The sequence below is a fragment of the Fistularia commersonii genome, chromosome 1 (genome assembly GCF_037954325.1).
Source record: "Fistularia commersonii isolate RoL2024-O1a breed Wild chromosome 1, RoL_Fcom_v1.0, whole genome shotgun sequence".
NCBI classification, from domain to species: domain Eukaryota; kingdom Metazoa; phylum Chordata; class Actinopteri; order Syngnathiformes; family Fistulariidae; genus Fistularia; species Fistularia commersonii.
In genome coordinates, this window is record NC_141284.1 from 29,451,539 (window position 1) to 29,476,604 (window position 25,066).

Below are 25,066 nucleotides of genomic sequence, written 5' to 3' on the forward strand. Positions count from 1 at the left end.
TTTTGAATATTCAACACTTTATTCATCCCTTACGGGGAAATTATTCTCTACATTTGGATGAACCAAAGCGGTCGGCAGCCCGAGTAGCAGCCCGGCGTCCGGCGACTCGTCAGGCGACACGAAGAGCGGCTGGGAGGAGCTCGGCCATCGGACCGGGTCGATGCCTCCGACCGCCCCAGGATTCCAACCCTAACCCAGGATCTCCTGTTTACTAGACAGATGCTTTAACCAGGTCAAGGCTTTTTCTCAAATCCGCACGTTTGAACAAACATATAGTCTAAAACACTTGGGATTTTGTGATGTCAGAGAGTCGAAGGCGTCAGTCGTTCTAATGAACGAAATAAGAACAAATCTCGCTTCACCCCAGGATCAAACGTTGACAGATGTCTGTACATCTAGCAAACACTGGCCTAATGACTGGCTTCATAAAATACAACTTTAGATTCAAAAAAAATAGCATACACTCACATTAAATCGATGAAAAAAAATAGCACTTGAATATTCAAGTATAATAGATCAAATCGATGAGTCATTCAGCAGAGGAGATTCTTTGGACTCCGTCTGCGAACGGTGTGAAGACGAGGGCTTCATCTCTCACGTCCTCAGCAGGGAAGGGTTTTTTTCAGGTGTTCTTCAAGTCCCGCTACAGCCACACTGTTTCTGATGTATTGGTTAAGAAATCTGGTTATTCAGCTGTCCGGGGTACTTCTCAAACCTCCTCTCCGCCTCCTCGCTGAAAGCGTCACCTGCAGGCAGAGAAAACACCGAGTGAAGCTGGTGGGAGAAAAGGGGCCCGAAAAGAGAAGGTGAAGGTCTCCTCCGGCCACCCACCGGTGTGGCAGTTATGGAGCCAGATTCGCTGGCCGTCATATTTGCAGTTGCATTTCATGGCGTTGTTGGTGAAGTCGCTCTCTGCTACCTCAAAATTAGGGTTGATGACAATCTGAGAGGGCGAGAAGGAGAGCGGAGAAGGGTCAGAGAGAACCAGGCTTTCCTGATTTAAACACCGGCCTCAGACCTCCGGAGTTTGATGCGTCGAGCAAAAGGAGAAACCAAACTCCAAAGACAAAGGAATCATTTCATCCAAAGCACCCTGTCCTTCCATCAATCCTTGAGAAGACGTGGCACCACAGTCAGAGCAAAAGTGCCGCTGTGCTTCTCAGCCTTTTATTTCCCCCCATGGCCCGGCGGCCTCCTGCTCACCTGCATGATGTAGTTTCCCGGTTTGACGTCGGTGATGTCGATCCACTGGCAGTCGATGTCGTGGCGGTAAAGATCCCAGCAGCCCACCGTAATGCCCTGGTCGCCAAAGTTGGCGCATTCGTACCGTTTTGAAACGCCTGGAATGCAGAGACAGAATCATCCACCGAGGTTTCACTGATTCTTACGGTTTTGAGGCCACTGAACACTTTTTCTGCGAATGGTTTCCCTGAATAAATAAAGTTTTAACGAAGAAGGCCGTTAAAAGGTAGGATACTGCAAACCAACAGAAACTTTGATCGCTGAAAATTGAATCCAATGATACTGAATCAAACTCTCTCCTTGCTCCAATAATCCCCCCCAGAATTGGGAATTTCAATAAAAATAACTGCCAAAAAAAAAAAAAAAATCAGTCAATCTGATGAGCCTCGGTGACGAAGTAATGACTTCACCTTCTTGGCAGTCTGAGTCCTCCAGACAGAAGCTGGCCTTATGTCCTTCTGCCACCTTGGTCCCGTTGGAGTTCAGCAGGTCGTAGTGAGTGAAGATGTCCATGCTGTGGTAATGCCTGCATCACACACACACACACACACACACACACACACACAGTTTTAGAATCCACAAACCATTCTAATTCAGTGGTAAGTTTCACATAAGAGCTGAAAGCAGCAAACATTTAACGGCTATGATTGCATGCTGTGTTTTAAATAATCTGACAGTTTAAAAGGAGGAGGTTCACCGGTCTGTATTTACAAAGTAAATGAAAAGCGATACCATGTACTTTAATACTTTGCACCTCTTGCATGAAGTCAAACGAAGAGTGAAAAAATCCAAATCATCCCCGTTGGTTTTCATTTCTTTCTCCTTAATTTTGAGCAAATCAAACCTGTAAAGACTGTAATAGTTCTATTTTAATTCAGTAGTTTTCAACACGGTTTTAAGGTTCCTTGACGAACACAAACCCCCTCATTGGCAAGACTTCACCTGTGTGACTTAATACAAACAAATGCGACCGGTCTTGAAGAAAAACGCAGTTTTGCCAGAACCCTGACCCGTGACAGGCGTGCCAGACCCAGGAGTGCCGGCCTGCCTTGGGCTTGAAGTCAGCCCGGCCAATGTTGTTGATCTGGGAGGAGAAGCGCAGCAGGCGGCGGTGACCGTAGGGCCAGTTGGCCTTGGCCGCAGACTTGGAGAGGCAGTCCTCCTCGGCAGCACAGTAGAGCATGTGCAGAGGACGGTCCTCGATGTAAACCGTCTGCTGGACCAGAGGGGCGTTCAACACCAGGTCGGAGGTCGCTGGAAGCACACCCGAAGCATTCCCAGTTACTTTCTAATATCCTCCAAGCACAGTAGAACTAATAATAATTTATCCTTTATTAATCCCTCTTGGGGAAACGAAGCAGCGCTGCCGGGGGAGCAGCCGGGGCTTCGGTGTGTTGATCGGCGACGAGGAGGAGCCGGGAATCCAAGCAGGAATGTTTGCTCCCAAAGACGATGGCTCCACCTCCGGCGCCGCCCCTGATCAAGGTTTTTACTTTATCTATTATTTATTTACTTTATCTATACCATTTCATGCATTATCCCTGGCGCTACGCCTGCGGTCCGGCTCGCGGGGGCGCAGGCGTCTACGCCGGCGGTCACGGCTCAGCCCGACGGCACAACCTGGGCAGGTCGGCGGTCGGCGGCGGGGCCAGGAAAGGCCCTCGGTCTGAGGTCGACCTTCTTGCAGTGAGGCGGAAGCACTGACCTCTGCACCGCCCCTTTCTTCACATTGTTGCTTTTTGTAAAATGTTCAATCATATTTCATTCTATATATGGGATTCTTTTTCTAATTTTTTCTCCTTTAAGTTAGAAAACACATTTTTTTCTTTTCCTCGCTTCGGATGATTTCAGCCACTCACTCTCGGAACAAATGACCCCGGCGGCGAACTTTGCGGCCCCTTTCTGGCAGCTGACAGTTTTGTGATGCTGGCACTGAGTCAGCGCCATCTCGTTCCCCGTGCACTTCACGCCGCTCATCGCCATCTCGGTAACGTTGCTGCCGTCCCAGTACCAGGTTTCCTTACGGTTGGGGGGACGGGTCGGTGACGTGAGAGGAACAGACAGACAATAAAACATCGGTCAGGAATGAATGATTCGCAGATGGAGGAACAGTGTTCACGGGACGCCGCCGCTCTGAAAACCAGATGTGTGTGACTCATGTTTGGCCGCCGGCCGCCGCGCACAAGTCAGGTTTACGGTCAGCGGGAGAACCGAGTGATACCAGAACCAAACCGCTTACTGCATTCATTAACAAGAAAAACACGGGCCGACATCTTTTCTCGCTTCAAACGTCGCGCAGCTGCTTTTCACAGCTCATACATACGGAAAAGATAACAATAAATGTGTGCTTTCATACACACGACGGCCTATTGACAAGTGTATTAAAGCGCACACACACACACACACACACACACACACACACACACACACACACACACACACACACACACACACGCTTGCGTCACTCATATTTCAGGTTGATTCAAGGAAAATTTGAATGGAAGAAGCCCCTCAAACAGGAGGTTCAATCTCTTCCAGTTGCCACGACAAGATGCGACGACAATCATGCGTGACCGGCTCGACGGAGACGCTTCAGCGACGTGGACATGACAGATCGTGGAACACGAGGAACAAACGGATAGTTAAGTGACACATAGAAGGCTCATAAGACATGTATTTGGTCTATAAGACTTTCGTGTTAATGTAACACATTTGTGTTGAACTTGAAAATCATTTGATGAAAGTCGACCGTTCCTTTGACGTGAATTACATGAAACGTAAACAAGCGGAAAGTCGCATGAGAAACATGTTTGTTGAATTTCAATGAGGTCATGATGACATCACGCCATGAAATCCAATCCCTTTCTTGATTAACTATGGGGAAAGAAATATCTGTTTTCATATTCCATGTATTCCCTGTGTATTTTCCTCACAAGGGTTCTCCCCTCGCGCTAGTTCGTCTGCCGGGCCTTTTTCCAATCTGTCTAAAACAGCCTAAACTGCAGCTGATGAACTGGAGGGCAGCTGAACCGACAGTACGTTCACATTTCGATACTGATGACCGAACCGCTGGGAGTTGAAACGGATCCAAAAGCCTTTGCTCTCGCTACAGGCGGCTGTGGGTTTGTTCCAGCACTACGTGGAGCTTCTATTTGCTTCAGAAAAGAGAGACTGCGGGATAATAATCCACTGTTAGTCGCTCTGGATAAAAGCATCTGCCTGTATTCTGTTCTATAAGCCTCCAACGTGAAACAACCTTCACTCACACGGTCACACAGCGCTTTTCTCCAACATGTCATTTTGAAAGAGGGCTCTTCAGTTACTCCTGGGGTCCTACTTACAGTGATGGCATGCATGGAGTAGCCCAGCCCAAGCTGCCTGCAAACCACCATGGCTTCCTTTGTGGTCCAGCCCGTGCTGCACACGGTGCCCCACTTGGACCCGACCTGAACCTCCACCCGGCCCTCGTAAGTGCTGCGGCCGCCCACTATCCGGATCTGCAGACATGCCCTGCTGGGAGTCAGTGAGGGGACACGCTTCCCGTCCCGTCTGAGACGTCGGGGTCGAGACCCTGAGACGCTCGTGTGGAGAGTATGTCGTACGAAGCCAAGCGTCGGCCCGGTTAGATTTTCTAGGCGGGAGGGGCGTCAGCGTGGTCTGCGGCTGAGGTCAACACCGGGCCGTGCTGGGGAGCTCGATTAGAAACTCTGGGTGCGGCTGTTTTGATCCGCCCACATTTAGAAACCAAAATAGCCTTTGGTTCTATGTTGCGGCAGAAAAGCTCAACAAATGGAAATGATAATATACTGCTGTGCGAGAAGGTTCAAGCCTGCTCTACAAACCCCAAATGGAACAGCGGGAATCTCAATCCTGTCGCTTCACCAAAAATGTGCCGGTCGCTTGATGTTCCTCCCATCTGGCGCCGAGTTGGGTTTTTTACTGGCTTTTCTGAAAACGGGAGCGAACGCGGACTGAAAAGCCGCCGCCGTGTTTTAGGGGAAAAACAGAATGGCCAAATGCTCGTCATGAAACAAGAACGCCGACAAGGTCCCGGGAGGAATTTTCCCTGGAGGAGTCTGAACCCGAGGTGACATGACAGTATATTACATTCTCATATGTCATATTCCAAACGGCCACTTTCCTTTCAATTTCTGCTGCAGGAAGTCGCCTCTAGTTAGCATCGGTGTTAGTAACCTACTTGCAGGCCCTGGTTAGCGTAGCCCAAGCCCAGCTGCCTGCAGACCACCATGGCCTCCCTGGTGGTCCAGCTCTCCCCGCAGATCAGGCCCCAGGTCCGCGTTCCGTTAGGGCCCGAGCTCAGCACCTCCACGCGGCCCTCGTAGCGGGTCCGGCCCCCCGTGAGTCGGATCTGCGAGGAGCTCAGTGGTTAGGAGCCTGGGAGATGCTGCGCGGAGGCCAGGCAGGATAAATCGCTCTCGCTCTGTTTTAAGGTCTGAGCGCAACCTTGAAAACAAACACACTTTGCTAAAAGATGACGTCGCTCGTGTCATGAAAGCGGAGCGGTTTTTATTCTGCCTCCTCAAGTGTCTTTAAGAGACGAGAGTTTTGTCCGGTCCGACCGGAAACACCCTCTGCCGTGGAGAAACGGCCGGTGTCCAGAAAACCAGCAAAACTGCCAACGCCAGTGTGCCAGCATTGAAAACATGCGGGCCAGCAGCAGGTCTGCTCTCCAATCCCGTTCCCGGACCAGAGTCCGGGAACGGGTCGTGACCAACCATGTTTATCAATGACTTTGTTACACGGCAAAAGCGAATGAAAAACGCTGGTTAATAAGAATATCGTCAAAAGAGATGCAAGATTAGATAGAACTATATTAGAAAGTCCTACATCAGATAAATGAACGGACAAATCACATTCTGTTTCTACGCTAAAGCTTTCAGGTCAGTAACAAACTCAAGCAGGAAACTTTCTGATTACAAATCTCGCTCATTTCATGGACAAGGTAGTCTAGCAGGTTAATTCCCTCGACTGTTTGTTTTTTCTTTTGCATGAATCAAAGATCTTAGTGAGGAGGTTTCGCTCTGACCGAGTTCTCCAGTCCCATGTAGGGAATGTTGCAGCGCACGGCGGCGTCCTCCACGTGCTGGCAGTCCTCCGAGCTGATGTTTTTAAATGGGCAGTTCCAGATGGATTTCTCCTGTCCGAGGCACTTCACTTCATTCATGTAGATCGGACCGATTCCTGGAGAGATGGGAGCGAGAACAGGAGGCCGCATGAGGATTAAAACTAATGGAACACAAAACAGTCGAGCCTGAGGTGTTGCACTCTTTTGTTTTGTTTTTTTTCCCTTTTTTCACCTCAGACCACCTAGAAGTCAATATTTTGTTTCACGTTGACTTTTTTCATTTTTTATCTGCAATGTTTCTATCCTGCTACAGTTGACCTGGAGTAACTTCTTAGATCTATGTTTGGTTTTTGAAAAATGAGCTGATGGTCGTCCTTACAGGTCAAAAACCACGATAGTCATGCGATTCATTCATTCCCTTATTTATTTGACTCCCTAACTCTACAGCAAGACCAATTCTTCATTTGCAATACACTTTTTCTTTTTTAGCCTCCAATTAAATTATGGAAGAGTTTCAAAAAGGATAAAGGAAAATTACGTTTTTTGTTGGATGAAAAAAAAAATCACAATGGAAATGATTGAAGTTAAAAATGAAGGAGCTGAGCAGCTTGTCAGAGTCTTGGTGACGCCGAGGTCAGACTGACATCCACAGCAGCGCTTTCCCCACTGGTGGGAAAAGTTAAAATACTAGGAGAAATGTCACTTTTCTAGGACGGACAGACACACACACACACACACACACACACGCACACACACACACGCACACACACGCACACACACACATCAGACGTCTACACAGAGCGCTTCTCAAAAGGCCATCTGTTCCCTGTGTCGCGACGCCATTCTTCACCTCCATGGTCTGGGAGTCATGTAAGAACACACACACACACAAAAACACTCACACACACTCACAGACAGACAGACAGACAGACAGACAGACACACACACACACCATGAGAGGGGAGTGCTAATATTTAGCCAGAGCTTGATCTTTATCACACAGCTAAGATAATAAACTCTTTCAAGGGGGTCGGAGAGAGAGAGAGAGAGAGACATAGAGAGAGAGAGAGAGAGAGAGAGAGACATAGAGAGAGAGAGAGAGAGACATAGAGAGAGAGAGAGAGAGAGACATGGAGAGAGAGAGAGAGACATGGACAGAGAGAGAGAGACATAGAGAGAGACATAGAGAGAGAGAGAGACATAGAGAGAGAGAGAGAGAGAGAGAGAGAGAGGGAGAGAGAGAAAGAGAGAGAGAGAGAGAGAGAGAGCAAGCGGTCAGTTAATTGAGAAATATGAAAACAATGTGCTATTTAAATGAAAGAGCTCTCAAAGTTTCCCCACTCGATCGTACATTCACTTGTGTGAGACAAGGATGGAAAGTGTGTTTGTTCTGGAAAAAGAAGCGTAAAGTGACTGTTGCAAAAGGCAGACGAGGGCGGAGCCTCGGCGAGGCTCTGCTGCCGAACGACTGACCCGGCGCTCTGACGGACTCCAGGAACCACCAGGTATCAAGAACAGACCTTTGTTACGGCGGGCGACGCCTCCAAAGTCCCGACCCGATTAAAAGGAGCCCCGGATGAAGGTCAGAGCTGGAATGTGGACTTTGAGGGCAAAGCCTTGAACCGAGACTTAAAACGGACGACCTCAGACTGGCGGCGGCCGTTAACTCGTCTCCTCGATGGTGATGGATTTACCCGAAGACAGAAGTGGAACAGAAGGAAGGCGTTCCAGTTCAGAGTCATGTTGTCATCAATAAATACAAATACCGGCGTCTCTCGATGAGCCGTGAGACGTGACGGCCTGGCAGAGCAGAACGCAAGCCGGGCGCCGAAATTTTGTGATATTATTGGAGAGATCAACTTATGAAAAAGAGCAGATGTAACTAAATCAGATAACATAACATTTGTGCAGCGAGATCGATCAATAAATATAAAAATGGACCCTGTTCTTTAATTGATCAATTAATGGCAGTGGACTTTTAGTCCCTCCCTCTGTTCTAGGGGTCATTTCTAAGGACTTTTATCAGAGGTCACAATCACTAACACACACACACACACACACACACACACACACACACACACACACGTATTTGTCATCTTGAGTATTGCTGTAAATGTGTTTATAACTGGTCTATAACACAGCAATGTGTAATCTTGACAATTTAATAGTAGTTAACGATCAATATAATTCCATTGTATTGCGTCCGTCGCCTTCTGCAGTATCTGTGAATGCAGACAGGAAACCAGATGTTTCAGTCCATCTCAAGACAAGCCCAGCAAACTAAGGCTGGCGATCGAAGAATCTGCTCGACAGATGGCGACGGGACGACCGACAGAAAGTATTTTTATGTGTTTTCCATCTGCTGTGGCTGAAGTCACAACTGGATGAGAAGTGAATGGAAACCTGAGGTCAGGTAGAAAATGATGCTTAGTTTTAAAGAGAATTGAACTTTTCAAGTTTCCACCCTGATATCAAGAGGAAGGTGCAGCAAGAAGAAGGACGTCAAAAGAGTGAATTCCAGGGTTTATGAAATCACTTCTTCTCCTTTGGTCTTTTCCTTCCAGGGTCTCCACAGCAAGTCCACCTTCTCCATCTCACCCTGTTCTCTGGATCCTCCTCTCACACCAGCTACCTTCACATCCTCTCTCACCACCTCCATCCATCTTCTCTTCTTTCTTCCTTTAGACCTCCTGTTCCATCATCCGTCTGCCAATATATCAGATCTCCCTCCTCTGTCCAAGACCCGACCATCTCAGAGGGCTTGATCTCCAAAACATGCCGTCCCTCTGATGGACTCCTTCCTGATCCTCTCCATCCTGGTCTCTCCCACAGAGAACCTCAGCATCTTCACCTCTGCCACCTCCAGCCGATGTTCTTCTATCTCTCTGAACCCCTGACACTTTTCTCCACCCATTCCAACCTGCTGGAACCCGTTTCTTCACCTGTTCTCCACACGCTCTAGCGTCTTCTTGATCTCCACTCCCTGTAGCCTCAGCGTTCCTCATTCACACACAAATCTTGTGTCTTGCTGCCACTAAACCTTCCTTCCTCTCCTGTCCAGCTCACACCTCCACCTCTCTAGATGTTCCTCCACCGGCTCCCTGCTCTCACCATTTGCAGATCACAATCTAACCTGCAAACGCGTTTCTGAAATCACTTTTTCCTTGGATTGTTTCTGTCATTCTGCTGAAGTGTTAGTTTGTTTCTCCCGCGCCGTCCGTCAGCAAAATGTTGTCGCGGAAGACGGGAGGAGACACACACGTTACTTCCTATCAGGTTGTCGCAAAGAAAAAAAGCATGTGAATGTGACGCCCCGAACCCCCAAACCCCCAAACCCTCCTCCTCTCCAGCTGCAGAGAAATACAACCAGTCCACTGGGAAACACACAAAAAATCAAATAAAACTGCTCGGAATTTAGTTCCTTCAGTTTTTGCTGCTCTGGAATGAGGTTTTAGTGGTTTTCATGTTCGACGGCAACTGAGACGGAAGCAGCCGGGAGGAGCCGTCATGAAGAAGAAGCCTTTTCCAGACAAGAAGAAGAAGAACCCTCACCTTTTAGACACATTTTAGTAGCTTTTAAACGGGGAATGAGAGACTGCCGATATCAGGCAGTTTTCTGCTCTATCCTGATTGTCACATGGAAATTAGAATCCTGAGGCGATGCACGCTGCGGTTGTCTCATTTGGGGTTTAACATGCAGTACTGTTTAAAAAATAGATTCTTTTTTTAAAAACAGCCACGTAATATATTGTAAAAGCGGCTAAATCCCAGACACTGGTTTAAAACACTTTAATTATGAACCAAAGGGGGTGTGTTTATCGCTGCGGCGTGCTGGGGCGTTCAAACCTCAACACTCGCCGATTTACAGACAAAAGGGAAGGAAATCCTGCCAAATTGGTTTGAACCCAACCGGATTAACATGAAAACGATCTTCTGTGCAGTAAAAAAGGCTCGGTCACGTGGAATTTAGTTTCATTCGGCGTTAATCTCGTCGGGTCCTTTTGTACCCTTTGTTACGACCCAAGAACTCCGTGACCCCAAGACGGGCAAAAATCTTCGATCCAAACCTTGACCCATCCGGGCTCCGGTCAAAGCCTCTTTGGCGCTGCCGAAACCCAGTTCCCTGCAGACCACGCTGGCCGACAGCAGGTTCCAGCGGTCGTCGCACACCGTCCCCCACTCGCCGTTCTTCAGCACCTCCACCCGGCCCTCGCCCAGCCTGGCGCCGCCCTTCAGCCTCACCTTGGTCTGGAAGAACAGCGACACACATCTGAGTCCAGGGAGGCCCGTCCTTCTGACCGCTCTGTCTAAGAACAGGTAAACACGCTGCCTTTAGCCTGAACTTACGAGTTAAATACAGAATGGTTTTAAACACAGTCGAGAAACTCCGCAGAGAACATAAAGAAACATCATATTATATATCAAATGTGAACAATCCTCCTTTTTTCCCTCAACATTTCACTAAGAAGATCTGAGAGATCGTTTAATCAAGAGCATGAACGGCTACCATCAGGCTGCACTGTCAATATCATTGTACAGGGAAATACATGTCCGGACAAACACGCACAACAAACACTTTGAATCTTCAAAGCACAGAAGACTTTGTGACCTCTGTGACCTCTATGACCTCTATGAGGGTCCCCGTGATCAGGGAGAGCCCCCCCCCCCCGAACGCCACGGCGATAGACTGGAAACTTCCCGCGGTCCATTAGAACCCGGGAGGAGGTCAAACATCTTCAACAAGACTTGACCACGACTATACAAACGCTTGCAACGAATGATCGGAAAACCTGCGAGAAAACGCCTGGAATGATCCAAAAATTGAATTTGAAAATTAAAAAAAAATGATCATGAGGACGTCTTGTATTGTAAGGAATGGAAACGGTTTCTTTAAAGAAACTGGAGGAAATCACAAACTGAATTTTACAATAGAGATACATTTTGGTTTTCCGGTCGTGTTGGTTTGCCGGCCCACCGAAGGACGTCGGTCCTCTTTATCCTAGATTTCACCACCTGCAAAAGAACGGCAGTGACATGCTGCAATTCAATGTTACCGAAATTTTCAGTTTCTTCTTTAGGGCACCGTTTTGAATGAAGTGCGGCCCCGGCATGCAGCTAACGACGGCGGGCGTGCCGCCCTGGCAGGACAGCGTGCTGTTGGGCTTGTTGAACTCCAGGGGGCAGGCGGCCAGGTGCACCTCCGTACCTGTACACGCCACCGAGTGGATGAGGTAGTGGTTCTTCTGCCGTTCCATATATAACCTGCAGGGCGACGGAAAGGAGTGTGTGTGAAACACAGGGGACTCGCACCAAATCATTATTACAGGTAAACTCCAGAAATGGGATTTTAAAATAAAGCCAGACATTATGGCGCTCATCACGGGGTCGGTGTAAGTACAAGATACGAGTCCAGCGGCGACACACCTCTGCTTGCCTGCGGTAACACTGGAATGTGCCTGTCATTTGTGTCAATGCAAACTGTGAATATCACACCCGCGCAGCGCCGGCCGACTGAGCCTCGCGCCGTGAAATCCACGCCATCCCGTTCGCCCGCAACCGAAGCCAAGTGTGTCTCCAGACGCACGGAGCGCCGCAGCCGTACGGGGAGCGGGGCTTTTAAAAAGAAACTAGAGTCGTTTAGCAAATAAGACCTCAAACTAATCTCAGCGCTGTTTGGTTGTCAGCCAGGCCTTCTCTGGAAGGAGACTCGCCGCCCGGAGGTCCTCCCTCCCGTGGCAGAACGACATCCGGCCGTCAGACCAAAGAGAAGCTTTCACCTCACCGCTGGCCGAGGTGGACGGCCGGAAACACAGCAACAAAATTATCTTACCAAACGCTGTCGATTTGCCATTTTTTATCGACAGCAAAAATATTTTCAAGTGTCGGTCTAATATTTTATCTTAAAACCCACCACCCATTTATTCCGCTAAGAAACTAGTTGTGAAAGGTTAAGGTTAAAGGTTAAGACAAAGTTTAGCACAGGACAAAATGAAGGCGGAGCTGGTCGACTACTTCACCAGCTGCACCCCATTTTTACAACCAAAACAACAGACATAAAAAATTACTCTGTGACCCATATATATATATTCATATTCTGTGTGTGTGAATGTGGAATATTACATTTGTGCTTTTTAATAGACAACTTTTTCCAATGTGTTCCAAATCACAAAACTGTTTTTGTTGCATGTCTGTGTCCAGTTAAACTGATTGGCAGATTTGTAAGAGCACAGGCACATCTTGTATTGCAGCCTCTCCACCTAATGGAAACATCTGGAAACGTCTCCCCCTTCCCTCCGGCCGCTAGAAATCCTGTTTGCTACGAGCAGCACGGGGGGGCATCGCAGTGGAAGCCGAGCGCGCCGGCCGCCTCGGACCCAACGTACCCAAAGTTTATCCCCGGATTACCTTTTGCCGGGGCTGCTGTGTTTAGCCTTAGACTTAGCTTTAGCTTTGGATGCCTGCCTGCAAGGTAAACATTGGGTTAGACTGCACGGAGGGGCAGCACAGGGACTGCAGGAGGCAAACAGGAGAAAAGTGACATATGGAACACGAGCGGTCACAGATGGACGGCGTCGGGCCGTTGAGGAGGATGTGCCACGTTCAGTGCCACGTTCAGAGCCTCGGGTCAAGGCGGCGGTCGGCACATGTAACCCCCGCTAGCCTGGCCGGAGAGGGGGGGCTCTCCGGCCGACACCACCAGGGGAGGGGACGGCCGCCCCGTCCGCTATTTCTCACAAGGGTTTCCTAAAAGTATAATGATTAAAAAATATAGGGTGAAAAGTGGGGTGGCGTGGGAGTGAAAGGGGAAAAAAATACTTGTGTTAAAATAAAATACCTGAAACAGCGGCTGTAGCAGAGCCAGTTATGGTTGGGCCAAATCTCCCATCCATAATTCATATATGATGACCTCCTGCGGTCTGTTTTATATATTTCTGTGTTTTGGAGAAGCAGTAATGCATATACTGTAAGCACTATTAAACAATGCCTAAATATGGGAACAATGATTTATTAAGAACGGCTTCGCCGATCCGTCTGAATTATTTATGGTTGCACCCTTGTTTCTATTTTGGTGCTGTTTAAAATATTCCAAGATTTGCCTGCCGTCATCAGGAAAATATAAAAACCTGGAAATAACCATGGAAAATATGAACTCAAAAAAGAAAGGCAGGCATACATTTTGAGATGAATAAATACATTTGAATTTGAATAGAAATATTACCTTTGAAAAATGTAATCATGTCTGGTATTTACAGTTTATAAAAACTAGTCGAGGCCACACCTTTGCGAGAGGTTTCATGTCCTCATCGGCTGTGAAACCGACGGACATTAAACTTTACAATGTGTTGAGTTTAAGACGCTGAAGGTGGCACATCCTCTTTAAAAGCACGTTAACAGAAATAAGATGATAAACCGGGGAAACAGAGAACCCGGGACTGCTTTATCAACACAGCATCCTGTCGGAGAACGGACAAATGCATGTGGATGCTTTCAACACAGCGAGCACTTGTTGCGCACGTTTGAGGTTTGGCCGTCATACGTTTCCGTGAAAAGAGGAAAACATTTTCTCAGCCGAGGCCGTTGAAGCGCCTGACTAACAAACTCAGATAAAAGTGCAAAAAATGTTAAAACGAGTGTAACTTCATCCACATACGTTTGTCCCAGTTATTAAATACACGGGCATTTGAATGTTTGTTAGTTGAAAATGTTTTAGCGATCACATGATTACAGCAATTAGTAAGTCAGTGTGACCCTTGGTTGCCGCATCAATCCTAGGATGGGATGCGACGTCATAGGATGGAGATATAACTGTTAATAAATTGATCATCACGTTATTAATCAGTTACTTCTGGTCGCGCAGCAAAAGCCATGAAAACAAAAAGTGTCACCTTTTCACTCTTTCCTTCCCACCTTCTCCTTTTCTGTTCTATGGAGTTAACAATAGCACAATATTTCAGTCTTGTATACGAGGAAAAACAGCCTTATTAGTTACTTCCTCAAACAACCACGGATGAAATAGTTTCTGGAATCTGAGAATGAACAATTTCATAAAGAACTTCTGTGTGACGGTGGGCTGGGCGGACAGTTTGTAAATACAGGGGAGAAAGTTGTTTGTGGATTCAATAAACTAGGGAATAGAGAGAAAATACCCTTCTCTTGTGAAAATAACAGCTGCTTTAAATATCAGGTTATATCAGGATCATTCTGCATTTATTTTTACATGTTCAAAGTCCATCCGATCACTCCGTTTCATTAACACGGCAGTCGATGCTGTGCTTGTGTGGCTCAGATGATCACCAGTCTGAGGTCCACAGCTTTTTAAACTTCAGCACACACACTATTGGTGTAAAGGATTGCGTCGCCAAGTGTGTGTGTGTGTTCTGTTCTGTATATTTCCTGTGCATCGTGTATTTGCAAGTGTATTTGCAGTCCCTATGTCCTCTATTGTGAGTCGCTTTGGATAAAAGCGTCTGCCAAATGCAATGTAATGTGTGTGTGTGTGTGTGTGTGTGGTTTTGGCAGTTATAATTTGTTTTCATGGGATTTGTCGGCATGCACAAAAAGCAGCTCAGACTTTTTGTTTAAACTTTATGTTCTGTGATCACACAGTCAGTCACTCATGTTATTTCAACTTATCAATTGAAAAAATAGAAATAAAAAGATATACTAGTACACCCCCCCACAGTCTTTACTGTTTTTGAATCTGATAAAACTACAGCTACCTTTGTTTTGGGAAAAGGAAGTGACAAGATTGCATCCTATCAACTGTTCCAAAACGATACTTATCATTTCTTTTTGAATTTTTCTTTCAACCCAGGAGGTCATTTACACAAATACCGATTCAAATAACGCTACGGATCATTGAGTGCAATTCACAATTGTCACAACACGTCCAAGAACGGTGAAGTCAAAGACCTCAGCCGGGGACCCGCCTAAAGCTGAATGGAAGCAACTATAAACGGCTGATTATTTGAATAATTTGCAGAGTTTACCACTTTAGCAGTCATGAGATTGTTTAAGTTGAAGGACCCGGAGCATCTAGCCGGCGAGTTCCCCCCCACGGTAGATGTTCCAGCTCCTGCATGAGATCCAAAGAAAGGATCTGCTGGAAACTCGGGCGGCGGTCGCTCACAAGGCACAGACTGACCGTTCCTCTGCAGCTTAAAGAAGAAGTTTCTATACATTTACACCTTCATTGAGTTGGTGTCAGTCTGCAATCGTCGATCTACATGCTTGAAAAGCGAGTTTAAACTGGAAGGAACTCCAGACGCCGCCGCTCACGTGCCGGATGTCACACACGGGCTGTGAAATCCGGCAGGTCGAGGGGACGACCGGGACACTGATGCCATGAAAAAGGCAAGCAAATAGAAGTCAATCTTGAGAAAGTCATCGACGCCGGCTTTTTCAGACCCCTTTAGTTCCCCGTTTTTCCTGCCGAATAAACTAACACCTGCTTTTTTCAAGGCAACCAGTTTCCTACATTTCCAGTGTAGAATCAACTTGTTGGGTTTCAAGGTGTTCTGCATCCCACAGAAAGAGACCATCTACTCCTACAGGAAACCCGCTGTCGGAAAGAGGCAAAGGGGCGAACGGCGGGTTCTGCGGCAGCCACGGTGTACCTTTCACCCGCCGAGACATTAACCTTTGACCCGGGGACCTTCTCCGCCGCTCGCTTTCTCACATGTCTGCAACAATCGGACAGTTGGATTCCATCACATCTAGCAGAGGGACTACATGCAAACACTCGGCGCCTGCGAGTTCTCATACACATGCGCGCGCACAAAAATGTATTCGTGCAGAAGGGTCAGCGGTGGCGATAACATTTTTCACATTCCACACGTCTCCAGGACGCGTAGCAGAGCCCGGAGACCAAATAAGGAGGAGAAGCACAATTAGAGAGATTTTCCACCCTTTCGGGTCCCATGAAGCTTCTCACTCGGACGCTCCCGGTCCAGCAAACCACGCCTGAGGCCCGATGGACAACAAAACGGCCACTTTGTTGACTTTCTAAAGAATGACTTGTCTGGCAAATCCAACCGTCTGCCTCCTCGACAGTTCTACTGAGGAGCGGCGGTTAGCATGGAAAGCTAATGTTACTCTGGAGGATAAAGCGAGGACGCTATGGTCGTGGGAGCGTCACTTCACTGCTGCTTGGACAAACTGAGCCCCGGAGAGAAGACGGAGAGAAGTCGCTCGCAGTCGCAGCCTCCTGATTACAGCAAAATAACAAAATACCGCTTAGAACAAAGTTGGATGTCATTAGCTGTAAACACTTGGAGCCGGAACTACAGCTTGGCTAATCTGTGGAAAAGCTCAGTGTTTGCTTTCTGGGACCAGGCACGCGCACACACACACACACGTACACGCACACGCACACGCACACACACCTCCAGAGTCCCAGCCTCAGCTCACCTGAGAGACGACACATGATTCCCCACAAACCGGTGTGAAACACCGGCGGGGCCTCGCCATGTGTGCTGAGCAGGGCGCGAGCAGAGGACGCCGGAGGCCGAGCAAGGCTTTCCGGCTCCTGGATTCTGATGCGAGCGTTCGGATCCGACCGCTTTTAAGCAGCACATTGTAAAGTCATTTCACAATCATATCTTGACGGCTTTAAATGACATTTTAAAAAGTTTAACAGCCAAATCAGCAAAGAAGTGTTGGAATAAGGAAGGAAGTTAATAAAACCATGATAATCATCCATGTCTGGATGAACATGATTAACTTGTGAAAGATCATTTTCAAATCCGTAATTGTGAGTTGGACGTGCGTTCGCTCATACAAATCCACATTTGAACTGGAAACCAAAGCTGTGTGTTCGTCCCAATCTCACCACTGCCTCTGATACACCCTCTCAAAAAAGAGCATGAAATGTAAAATGTGTGACTCAGCTGTGCACTGACTGTCCATGCAAAGTCTAAACACACACACAAACACACACACACACACACACACACACAAAACATACACTAAAAAAAAAAATGACACTCCTTTCCTCGGTGGCCTATTGGCTCAGAGCGACAGAAAACACTTTCAAGAGCTTCCGGTATTCCTGTCTTCTGTTATCGGTCAGAGTTTAGCATTTTGGGAAGAAAGTAAATCGGTCGGCCTTTTCACAAAAGAGGAATGACTGCATGAAGTCATTCGCCTAATCTCGGGCATAATCTTTAGACAGCTGGATTGCTCTTTTCCTGATCTGGATCACCGGTTTTAGCCAGAGTGGTCTCAAACCCCTGGCCTCAGCCCTGGAGGCTTAAAGATTTCTAGTTCATCATAAGAATTCCCACAAACCCTCCAACGGGGGATTTAAGCTCCAGCACCCGACATGAATCTGACACGGCTTGAAAGTTAAAATGGAGACACAAGAGTCGTCAAGAAACCAAAAGTAAAAGACATTTCGTCCGACCGACGGCGTCGCCATGACGCTCGTCCATTCAAACTGTGTCACCTACTTGTAGAAGTTCTTGTTGACCTTCCTCTCGTGCGGGAACCCCAACATGCCGCAGATGACACGCGTGTTCTTGATGGTCCATCCCAGGTCGCAGACCTGCGCCCAGCCGTCTTTGTGCTTCACCTCCACCACGCCCTCGGCGATGGGCAGCCTCTTCCTGGCCGGAGCCACGACGGGCCGCAGACGAACCTCCTCCACCTTGTTTTCCTCGATGGTAACCTGGCGGGAGACCGTCGGCCCGGTTATTTCATCCGCTTTGAAATCGAACGGCGAGATGTTCAGGTAACTTAGCGAGCGGTTCGGTTAGCGTCTGGCCCTGCTGGGAAACCCAGCTTCTGCAAAGAGGAGGCCGAAAGTAAAAACCAATTCTCAGGCGCGGCTGCTCGACCTCAAGGAAATGACACTCAATGAGTCGGCCTCCGTCCGCCCCGACCGACAGGAAAATAAAGATCGTATGCGACCGACCGTTTTCTCGTTTTTATTTTTACATCAAAAGACCAAGTTAGGATGCAAAAATGTTTCTCCCGTGCACCAGTTTTCCTTCTTGTCTTCTCTGAGCTGGTGACGCTAACTTCAACGCTTTTTTTTTTTCTTAATAAATATCACATACATCAGACAACAAAAAACAGCAGCGTTCAAAATCTAAAGTTTCATTCTGTCTTTTTTGTTGACCAAAGGTCAGCCTCCTGCTTCCGGTCCACAGAAAGGCGAGTGCCGGCAGGTCTTGGCATAACAGGTGTCGCTCAACGGACTCGAAACCTTTGCGTGACGGAATAAAACAAAACCTGTATTCGTCCGCGTCTTTACTGACTCACGTCAATAATATTTGAGTCCACGAAGCCGGGGATCCTCTCGTCCTTGCACACCACGCCGGCGTCCTCGTCGTGAGTGCAGTCACTGTTGCCCCAGCCGCGAGACTTGCAGAGCTCGATGCTCTTCTCGCCTCCGTTGCACTGCACGTTGTCCAGCCAGATCTTCCCTGCAAGCAGCAGCAGAGGGTTCGGGTGACGCCAACCTGACCGATCGGGAGAAGCGGGGCGTGGGGGGGGTGAGCCCCGGCAGGCCGACTCCAACTGTGAACCTTGACGTGCGTTTTTGATTCAACATCAGCAATTACTGATCCTATTTTCTAATTGGCCGACTTTTAATTGAGGGGCATTCAAATTTTTGTCAAATTATAATTCAATATTCACTTTGCGCACAGCTTCACGGCGGATGTGGTAACTGGATCCGGTCCCTGCAGACACCGGGCATTCAGGGATCACTCGTCAATCACAGGCCACATATAGAGACATCCGACCATTCACACGCTCGTTCACACCGAAGGACAACGGCGTCTTCAATATGGCTGCTGCCTGCTTTTGGACTGCGGGAGGAAGACGGAGAACCCGCGGAGCCCCCTGGCAGGAGAACATGGAGAACCCGCGGAGCCCCCTGGCAGGAGAACATGGAGAACCCGCGGAGCCCCCTGGCAGGAGAACATGGAGAACCCACACGGACAGATCCTGGTAGACCAGAGGAACTGAAGACGGTGCGGTTGTACGGCCCGCTATCCAATATGGTCGGTTTATTTCCTGGGGGCTGGGAGAGACTCAACGGGCAGGGGAGCCCGCTGATCCTCCCGGGCTCGCCAAAGCCGATCGGACGCTCGGATGCGGAGGCGGTCGCCGTACCTTGGCCCTTGCCATATTTGGCACTGTGAGTCCATCCGGTGGCAGACACGAAGCCCAGCTGGCGACACAGAACATTGGCGTTGGTTATGGAGAAGTCGTCGTCGCAGATGGTTCCCCACTCGCCCTTGTGGAAAACCTCTATCCGCCCCTCATTGTGTTTCCGGGGGTACCCTGCCAGCCGGAACCTGAGAATCCCCGTCTGGGCCCGAGCGGAGGGAGAAGGCCTGGCCGGCGAGGGGGTGGTCGCCGGCGGGCGGGTCGCCGGCGGGGCCGTTGCCGTGGCGGCGGCGGCCGGTGTGGTATGGGTTGAACAGGAAGGCAGCCACAAGGCCAACACGAAGCCCAGGGCGAGCTGCCGCCGCTGACCGCAACTCATCATTTCAGCTGCAAAGATAAAACGATAACCAGCGTTAGGAAACTACTTTCAGCGGAACTCCGAGAAGCTCCGATTTAAATCTATCTGCCAAAGGGAATATTCTGCTGGGCTTCCGTCAGACATGAATACTATGGGACCATCTCATTTCCGTCCACGTCTAAAGACCAGCTGGAGTGTTTTCATCGCTAATCGTAGTCAAATGTTGCTGTGGCCTTTCGATCTCATTATCGGGGCGTCGGGCGCAGGAGGTCGAGCGAGTTTCATGGTTGGATTCACGACTTCTCCTAGTGTGTCCAAGTGTTGTTATACTACATGCTGAAGCCCTTGCTGCTTCCCTGGCAGCCTACTGGTAATGTACTGGCAGCGTACTGGGAACGTACTGTTAATGTACTGGTAACGTACTGGTAACGTACTGGTAACGTCCTGGCAACGTACTGGTAACGTACTGGTAACGTACTGGTAATGTACTGGTAACGTACTGGCAACGTACTGGTAACGTACTGGTAACGTACTGGTAACGTACTGCGCATGTTCATCCATGATGGCTTCATTGCACAGAACCAATTTACCCACGGGGATGAATGAAGGATAAATTATTATTCATTATTGTTATTATTGCACTTCATCAAGGGCCATGTAATCAATCCTCCTAAAAATAATCTAATTTAATTGATTTCTTATTTGCCCATTAATAGTATGCTGTGCATTTTCTGCCACTGTCTTTTTTTCAACGATATGCTCATTGATCTGGTGACTTTTTGCTTGTTTGTTTGTTTTCCTTTTTGTCTAAACATTGAATTATTTTCCATTTTATCCCTTTTTATCGTTTTTCAGCAAGGGACGTCCATACGAGCCGCTTTTGTGATTCTTGGTTTACCTGCATTTGTCCAGTTTTTGCCTTACTCTTGGAAACAACAAACATTCTTTGTACAAATGAACATAATGATGAACTCCATCTTGTGCTTTGACAGAAATGATCAAATCCCAGCTCCGTATTCATTCATATCTATTAAAAGAAATCGTCTTCATGTTATTGCTTATTAATGATCTTCTTTGGCTGAAGGGGCCTGAAGGGGGTCAACTTCACTCACAATATTACAATATTACTCACATTCCTTATATGACCCACAACATTAACTTTTCCCTCCCGTACCCTTCTCTCCACGCCGGTGTTTCCTGACAGTGCTGAGGCAAAGAGTGAGGGCCTCCACCACCGTGGGACGCCCTGCCGCTGGAACCAGGAGGGCAAACAAAGCGGGGCTGAAAATATGCGGCGTGTGGAAGCAGAGTTGGCCCGACTGGAACATCCGGCCAGCGTTCGCTCCGGTCCGATGCCCGAAAGAACAGCGTCTCGGAGCCGTGGGCCGCCGAGCGGAGCCGTGGCAAAAGAGACCCGCATGCGTACGTTTTACAAAATCACAGCGGCGGAATTCCACCCGGGGGGGTTCGGTTGTTCTCCGGCGAACAGGCCGCTCTTTGAGTTCACTTTCATATTTCATACGTCTGAGTCAACAAGAGACCTCTTTCCTCCACAAAATGTCCATTCGCTCTCTATCCGGGGAAGGTCTGCATAGACCTGCTATTGAGAGCTGGGAGGCTTCCTCAAGGGTCAAGCTTTCAGGGAGGGGGGTGGGGGGGCGGCGGGTTCCAGTTATTCCACCGCAGACACAAATACAGTAGTGTGACCTGTTTGTGCAGAGACCGCAACCTGGACGCTCCCTTTTTCCGAAATATGTAGGAGAGCGACGCAGTCGTCCGCGGCCAGGATCACTTTGTGCACCAGGAAACACGTCGACTCCGGGCAGCGTCACCTGAAGCCACCGAGGAGAACCACCGTCTCACCATCCTCAGGTAGGTTTTAGACAAATGCCGTTACTATTTTCATCCCGATGACCAAAGGCGGTTTGACACCAAACACGCATTTCTTCCTGACAATTGGAAATACGGTCCCCGATGTCTTTTAGCTAAATGTGGAGTTCCGGTGTTTCCTGCCGCTCCGCAACAAGCCCATGAAGGACGAGGCTCGATTTCATCGCCCGGAAACTTACGAAAATCCTTTGTTCATTTAATTTCCTCCAGAGCTGCTAACGTTTTTCTGATTTTGATAATCGCGGACGTGACATCGGCATCCGGTTCGTAGCTAACAGCTAGCTCATCTCTGCTCGGGAAAAGAATAATTCACGGTTTCTTTGAAAAACCAAAGAGCCGACACACACTCGACAACAACATTTGGAGGGAAGGTGAGTTCCGTGTCGCTCCGAGTTCAGTGTCGGGGGTCACGTCGCCGTCGAGGGAACGAGTTCTTAACGAGGAGGCAAGAGGCTGATGGTGCTTTGGGTCTGCGGTCCAGATTTGCCAGCGGCCAATCGAGGTCCTTCATCTCTGCATGAAGAACCAACGCAGACCTTTATTCGTGTCCAAAACCGGACGATACGAATAAAGTTCAACATACTCTGAATGTTATTTTTCACCACAATTTTTCCTCAATTTAGCGAGCAGCTGGATACAGGATCGTTAGCTTGGTTAAAAAACAGGGTTAATATACTGTATTGGGTTGAGCTGTAAACAAAACACCTTCCAAAACTCCAAAGTGAAAATATTGAGATGTCGGAGACGTCCAGGAGATGGGAAACCATAAAGATGCTCACGTGGCTGATGCGAGCGCGTCAGTGACGTATCAGGGTTTTGGAGACACGAAGAGCAGGTTTGTTCCTGATCTCGGTTGATGTGACATGGTTCAAACGGACTTCCATCTTGAGGGACGCTACTAATCCCATTTTTGTAAACCACAGCAGCCCGTGTCCTTTCAGCCAGCCTGGAGCCTGGAGAAAAGCAAAGGGTTGAGCTCCGTCTCGTGGCTCTCGAGGCTCTCGAGGCTCTCGCCCTCCACTGAAGGCACGACTCCACGGCCTCAGTCCAGCCGCCTGGCGCTCTTTCTCTCCCTCCGGATGTGCAGGGACGTTCAACCTCCGCCAAGCTTTTAAAAAAACACACTTCCTCCAAAACCCCACAGCTCAGGACCTGCTCGGGCCTCTCACTGCATTCCTCGGGGGAAGGACAAAATATTTCCTACGATAATCCGGCCCGTTCTCAAACTCCACCGGTGAGAAAGGTGTCGGTGAAACGTCCAGCTTTAAGCCTCGACAGACGGATCGTAGAAAGAGTGGATTCGGTCGCTTCCAATTGGCCAGATCTTTCCCGGGACGAGAACCTCCATCTCAACCCGGATGCTCAAATTTACACGGAGGACAATTTCGGGAGGTGGTTTGACCTTGTGTTTTTGGTCTCTTCACGTGACCTTTACACTTTGCCTGACATTTGTTAAGTGCTCTCTGGGAAAGAGATCGGGATCGGCATTAAATCCCTGTGACTGAGAGAAACAAACAAAATCCATTATTATGGTATTATGGGATAGTAAATGACTTGTTTAATTGTTCACAAGCGAAGCTCCTGCTGTTAGTAGAAGGACGCATCTCCTAAAAACCCACTAGAGGACGGCTGAGGACAACAGCATGAGAGAGCAAAAATACAGACATCATTACGTGATGTCATAAGGCGGGGGGGGGGAGGGGGGGTCACGGAAACCATTGTTTTCATTCGCTGAGCGCGCGATCCAATTTTTAACCATTTCAAAGCCAGAATAACTTAACGTGCACCTACCGGATTGATCAGCTAATGGCTCATCAAACTAACATTTTTGGAAACGTGTCATCAGTTTACAAGGTCCTGCTGTGGCCCTTTTGCAGCGCCAGACTGAACCTTCGCCGTCTCGTCTCAGAGCGAGTTGGTTTGAAGGAGCTCCACGCCACTTATGTCACGCAATGAGACCACTGGAGCGACCATGCAAGCAACCATATGCGGGAAGACACACCGGCTCGGGTGAAAATGGGGTTCCGTCGGAGCAAATCACCAACACCGGATGTGAACAAGTCAATGTCGCGTGATGAAAACCATTCACGTCAAACGGGAGAAAGACGGCGGGCGCCGTTTTGACAGGATGTCTGTTCCAGCTTTCAGCCGAGCAGATGCAGCATCTCTTCTAATACCTCTAATAAATACTTCTCATAAACACTTGTACACCAGGAGAACTTTGGTTTCAACAAATCCATAAAAAACACACCCGTATCTGATGGCATGGAAAGTCGACATGAAACGACAAAAAATCAAAAGAAAACATAAAGACAGAATGTACGGAGCAGGAGCAGAGGTCACGGGGTCCAGGGGTCACGGGGTCCAGGGGTCACGGGGTCCAGGGGTCCAGGGGTCACTCATTAACTTGCTTAACAAATAGCCCAAATAGAAAATGGTGCAGGAACATCAGACGACCCACTGCTGACAACTGTTTTCTGAACAAATGTTACATAATGACGCCTTTAACAAGAAGAAATAATAATAATCATGGAAATCCCGTTGAGTATTTGCTGATTAAACTCTTTTACATGCCGAGTGGATTTATGGGATGTATTTAACCCACTTTCACTGGGGCTGAAACACCGCATAAAGTTGCGAGGGGGAGGCAAGTCTTGAAATCAACCTGGACTCCAGCCTGAGGCTCCAGAAGTGGCCAAGCAAAGGCCGAGCACGGATCCATCTTTCACCGGCCTTGCATTTCATGCCTTTCACTTTATTTCCTCCGTGAAAAGCACTTGAGGGAGTTCAACAAGGACTTTGAAAATTATGGAAAAAAGTAGGAGGCCCTTGAAATGCAGGCTCTTGCCAGCAGCTGCGAGGCTCTGCCGGGACTTAAAGAGGGTGGATAGCGATCCTTCTAGATTTTATACTTTAAACCAACTCACATTTTTTCCATTATTTTTGATTTCCAATTTCAAATCGACCGGTAGATGGGATCCGAATGAAATAGTCCGGACAGAAATGGGCTTCAGCTTCCATCACCGTCGCTTACCTCCTGGTCCAGGACGGGACGCTCTTCGCTGAGTCTCGGAAAAGCCAGAAGTTGAACCTGAAAGGACAAGATATCCGGAATCTCCGCTTCATTCGTGTCGGCCACTTCCAGAATCTTCCCAGTGTGCGCGGCGGCGGCGGCTGCTGCTTCAGTGCCAGCTGTACAGCTTCACCAGGAGGAGGAGGAGGATGGAGGCGGAGGAGCTTCCCTGGGAGGGCTGGACTGCTGGATCTGCCCCTGCAAACACACTCTCTTTCACAGCTTCAGCCCGAACACGGCGTCCAGTCGAGGACTTTTCTTCCCTCTCGCCTCCCGCTCGACTTGCTTGCAGGGATTT

The 25,066-nt window shown here is 48.5% G+C and overlaps 1 protein-coding gene across 3 annotated transcripts; it reads right to left on the reverse strand.

Moving 5' to 3' along the window:
* Positions 1-24,913, reverse strand: loxl3b (lysyl oxidase-like 3b). 3 transcript variants are annotated; one of them, XM_086159727.1, is made up of 15 exons: positions 24,730-24,913; positions 19,451-19,834; positions 18,593-18,756; positions 17,779-17,996; positions 15,946-16,011; positions 11,383-11,590; positions 10,396-10,576; positions 6,290-6,444; positions 4,584-4,739; positions 3,102-3,261; positions 2,253-2,496; positions 1,653-1,768; positions 1,204-1,340; positions 832-943; positions 1-746 (listed from the first exon to the last, which is right to left on the reverse strand). In XM_086159727.1, the coding sequence occupies exons 2-15, from the start codon at positions 19,827-19,829 to the stop codon at positions 673-675; spliced, it is 2,370 nt and encodes a 789-aa protein (XP_086015853.1). In that variant the 5' UTR covers positions 19,830-19,834; positions 24,730-24,913; the 3' UTR covers positions 1-672. The 3 variants fall into 3 exon arrangements, with proteins under 3 accessions (XP_086015853.1, XP_086015843.1, XP_086015861.1); XM_086159717.1 differs by lacking the exon at positions 4,584-4,739 and adding an exon at positions 5,441-5,611 and having other exon boundaries at positions 24,730-24,912; XM_086159735.1 differs by lacking the exons at positions 4,584-4,739; positions 15,946-16,011 and adding an exon at positions 5,441-5,611 and having other exon boundaries at positions 24,730-24,911.
* Positions 24,914-25,066: the final 153 nt, after the last annotated feature.

Coding starts and splice junctions, on each gene's coding strand:
- loxl3b (XM_086159717.1), bottom strand. CDS start 19,829: ATGATGAGTTGCGGTCAGCGGCGGCAGCTCGCCCTGGGCTTCGTGTTG. Junction 1,341..1,652: donor GGACTCAGACTGCCAAGAAG/GTGAAGTCATTA, acceptor TCTGCATTCCAG/GCGTTTCAAAACGGTACGAA. Junction 747..831: donor GCTCCATAACTGCCACACCG/GTGGGTGGCCGG, acceptor CTCTGCCTGCAG/GTGACGCTTTCAGCGAGGAG.